The 3,703-nt window shown below is 37.8% G+C and overlaps 1 protein-coding gene across 1 annotated transcript in view; it reads left to right on the plus strand.

The window, feature by feature from the left end:
* Nucleotides 1–2,339: 2,339 nt before the first annotated feature.
* zcchc24 (zinc finger, CCHC domain containing 24) overlaps nt 2,340–3,703 on the plus strand; it is a 55,598-nt gene continuing 54,234 nt past the window's right edge. Inside the window, exon 1 of the mRNA XM_015389562.1 lies at nt 2,340–2,802. Coding sequence (XP_015245048.1) covers nt 2,563–2,802 — 240 coding nt within the window. The 5' untranslated portion in view covers nt 2,340–2,562. The remainder of the gene's footprint in view (nt 2,803–3,703) is intronic.

Here is a 3,703-nt window from a genome sequence, read left to right on the forward strand (position 1 = left end):
ATATAATTTCTTAAAAACATTTAACAAATATAATATATTTTGGTACTCTTGTGTTCTTAACAATAGGAAAACATTCAATAAGTATATGATTTGGCTCATTTTTTAAAAATCCAAATCCCTGTATCCCTGTATTTAACCTTTAGGCAACAATATAGGGCAGACAAAAATATATATTATTAAACCACTGTGGCCTAAAAGCAAAGTGTGGAGATAAATTAATGCTGACAGGTCCTGGTTATCACCTATTCATAATTGAATATATGTCATCTCGAGCTTTTTTTTTAACACTTTTTCCACAAATTGTTATTGTTGTTTATTTTTCAAATAAAGAATTAATCACCTGCGAAAAGTTAGAATTTTTCTTTTTACTTGGTCTTGTTCTTATTGTCAGCAGTTTGTTCAAAAGTTTGCAAATTAGTCTGGGCATAACAAAGTGTTAACAACACATTAATTTATAATCTTTTTGCTCTGAAAAGTCAATTTATGTTCATATATTTAGTCTATTAGTTTGCAAGGGGATACTGGACGAGGTTCTTGAGTCGGAAATATTTTGCCTATTGAATACATAGGCTCCACAAGAGGGCGCTCTTCTAAAGCTTTTCAATTTCACACACAATACAGCTGCTCCTTTGGCCTATGACCCTTCAGTTGTCTAAGGGGAATGGAGGAATATGCCGAATTTCTTAGATTACTTTTATTGCCTAATTGTTAAAATGAGTGCTCTTTGATGAACTCCATCCACCTGTTTAACAAACGTTTTTTTCTTATTTATCAAATGCAGATATCTTCAGAAAACTCATTGATTAATTATCAGTGATGGCGCAGAGCATGAGCATTCTCAGCTGCTGCTTAGAGCCTACAGGCTCCTCAGGCCTGCTTGACTTCTCACGGCATACAGATTTAACTACAAAGCTTCTAAATCTGCTATTGAATTAATTTTAAATGTTATTACATTTCACATGTATACTTATTATGAAATTAAAGTTTATGGAATTATTTATGTTATTTTTTTTAAACAAAAAAGACTTTTCTGGATGGAGTTTTCATGTTCTTCTCATGTGTTGCTGTTCTCTCTGTGTGCACTAAACCCAAATGCATTGTGGGCTGACTAACTTTAGAATACCCATAGGTGTCAGTGTGTGCGTGTATAATTGTGGCCTCTGTGTATTTCTTCTCCAACACTGACCTCTGGGGAGAAAACGAAGTTAGATAGTGTCTAGGAGTGATGTTAGCTTGGATACAGTTCTCTAGTGTCCCACCAACTTCCCTGGGTCAAGAGGACGGCCTTACCTTCCTGTTCAGCTTATCCAGTTGTTTCCTCTCAGCTGTTGATAGCTGGCCTCTCCAGCGGACCACACCAAAGATTATGGTTCCAGGATTTTTTATTCTCTTCAAACACCCTCAGCAGATAGATACATTAAATGAGATTAAAAACAGGATGACCTAAAATAAAGCCATGCCACAGCATCCCAGTCAGAGTTAAGTCCAGACTCTAGCTACTCTAAGGTGGACTTTCTGTTGTGTTCGAAACAATAAGGCAATAGTGGATATCAGAGTTTGAGGGAGTGGTGGCCTAGTGGTTAGAGCATTGCGCTTGGGTCCCGGGGGGTTCTGAATTCAACTCCCACAGCCACTATGGGTCCCTGAGCAAGGGAGCTCAGAGAAACATTGTGCAGCTCCTCAAGCACAATATTTTCTGGCAGAAAAAATAATCCTCAGGTTCCATCAATAACATCATCCAGGCTCAAAGAGGAAATGTGCCATCAAACCATTACCAAGTTTCATTATTGGTATAATGTACTTCATCTGCAAAGCTTTATAAGTTTTAATTTAAATGTAAAATATTCAGAAAGTTCAACCTTTGTGACTCATCACCACAAAAATGATATTTTCCTGAAGTTCCTGATGATCTTTAGGATGTTTTTAAAAGCGAGACTTTTAAAAGTCTCAGGGACTTTGATTCTGTTCATCTGTTCTTACTTTTATATCAGACCTGTTTTATTTTTATTTTTTCTAGGATAATTTAACTCATTTCTACTGGTCTGCAAATAATTACTTCCTGGTTCCTAATCTAATGTTACTAGAGATATATCTGCAACATGCTGGGAAAACCATTTCAGTACTTATGTATGTATTTCTTAGATATATGTGCATGAAAAATCAATTTATCAAATTTGAACAAAAATAAAGCTGGATATTGTCTAGTTTGTCAATTATTTCTGCATCTGTCAAAGTTTTATCTCCACTGTAGTTGGAGGTGACTGAGTATTGGCTGATTGGCTGTGCGTCTTTGATGACGCGCGGCGCACTCATTGAATATTCAGAAAGAGCGTCTCTTCCCTGCCGCAGAATTAAGCTCGGACAGCGGACCATGGGGAGCAATGGAGAACTTTTAATACTGAGATGTTGACTTTTTAGGAACATTCAAGTGGGACGAGGCTCCCAGCGCGAGGAGGGCAGGGTGATAAACAGGAAGAAAATACACCGGAGCGGCGAGAAAACTTTAGAGACGATCCAACAATCTGCGGTGGAAAATCCAGTTTGCTCCAATTGATTTGAAAGATGAGCTTGCTGTCTGCCATAGATACGAGCGCCTCCGTGTACCAGCCAGCGCAGCTCCTCAACTGGGTCTATCTCTCCCTGCAAGACCCCCATCAGACCAGCGCCTTTGACGCGTTCAGACCCGAAGCCAACTCTTCCCACACGGATCTCAGCTTCAGCAAGACTCCCGCTGCGCCGGACCTGAGCTCTTCCCTCAACTCCAACTATCTCAACAACTTTTTCCAGCTGCAGCGCAATGAGGTAAAACTCCCGATCTGCTTCCAACCAGATCAGCTGAGATGGGTGGGCAGCAGAGGGTCCAGGGTACAATCCGATAGGGCCCCTTAGATAAAGTTTTCAAAACAAATTGTTTAGAGTAAAACTCTTAAAAAATGCCCATTTACTGCAAATCTATTCATATCAACCATATTTTAACATTTATGCATCATATTCTAAATTTAACCATTATTTTTTTCCAGGGTGACAACATTCATTTACATATAACCACTTCTAAAGCACACAAAACATTTGACCTGTTCTAGTGCTTTAGGGGCCCTAGCTGGGGTTGGTTTTGCAGCAGCTGCTATGTTTTGGTTTTTTTTTTCAAACATCACAGCTTTTGACTATTGCTCCCTTTATATTTCTGTTCATATATCTATATATTGTGAAACTATCATTGCTATTCTTATAGTCATCCATATGCATGGGAGATAAGTGTGGAGTGAAAAAGATCCAGGGCTGGTTGGATGGTGTTTACTTTTCAACAACAACAAGAAAAAAAAAATGATGTATCAGTTGTACAAACAAACAAAAACATGTATGTGGAACTATTCAGTGCTGCTTGTTGCCCACTGTTGTTTTTGGAGCCCTAAGCCAAAACTGAGTTTCCCAATGCCTCTGGGCAGCTCTGTTTATTCACACTTTATAACCACACAGTTGATTTGATAAAAATTAATGCAAGAAAAAAATAAACAAAACTAGCTTGGATCTCTTCCTAACCACAACTAAATTCCAGGAAAATAATGATTTGTTTGTAATAACATATCAACCATGAATGCCACCTTAGGTATAAAGTTGTACTTTTTTTAAATTTAAATAATTGCATAAAGGGGTCTCTTTTTCTGTCTTTGCCCATATATATTTTCCAATAAAAGAATATATA

This window comes from Cyprinodon variegatus, unplaced genomic scaffold (assembly GCF_000732505.1).
Source record: "Cyprinodon variegatus isolate N-32 unplaced genomic scaffold, C_variegatus-1.0 Scaffold1, whole genome shotgun sequence".
NCBI lineage: Eukaryota > Metazoa > Chordata > Actinopteri > Cyprinodontiformes > Cyprinodontidae > Cyprinodon > Cyprinodon variegatus.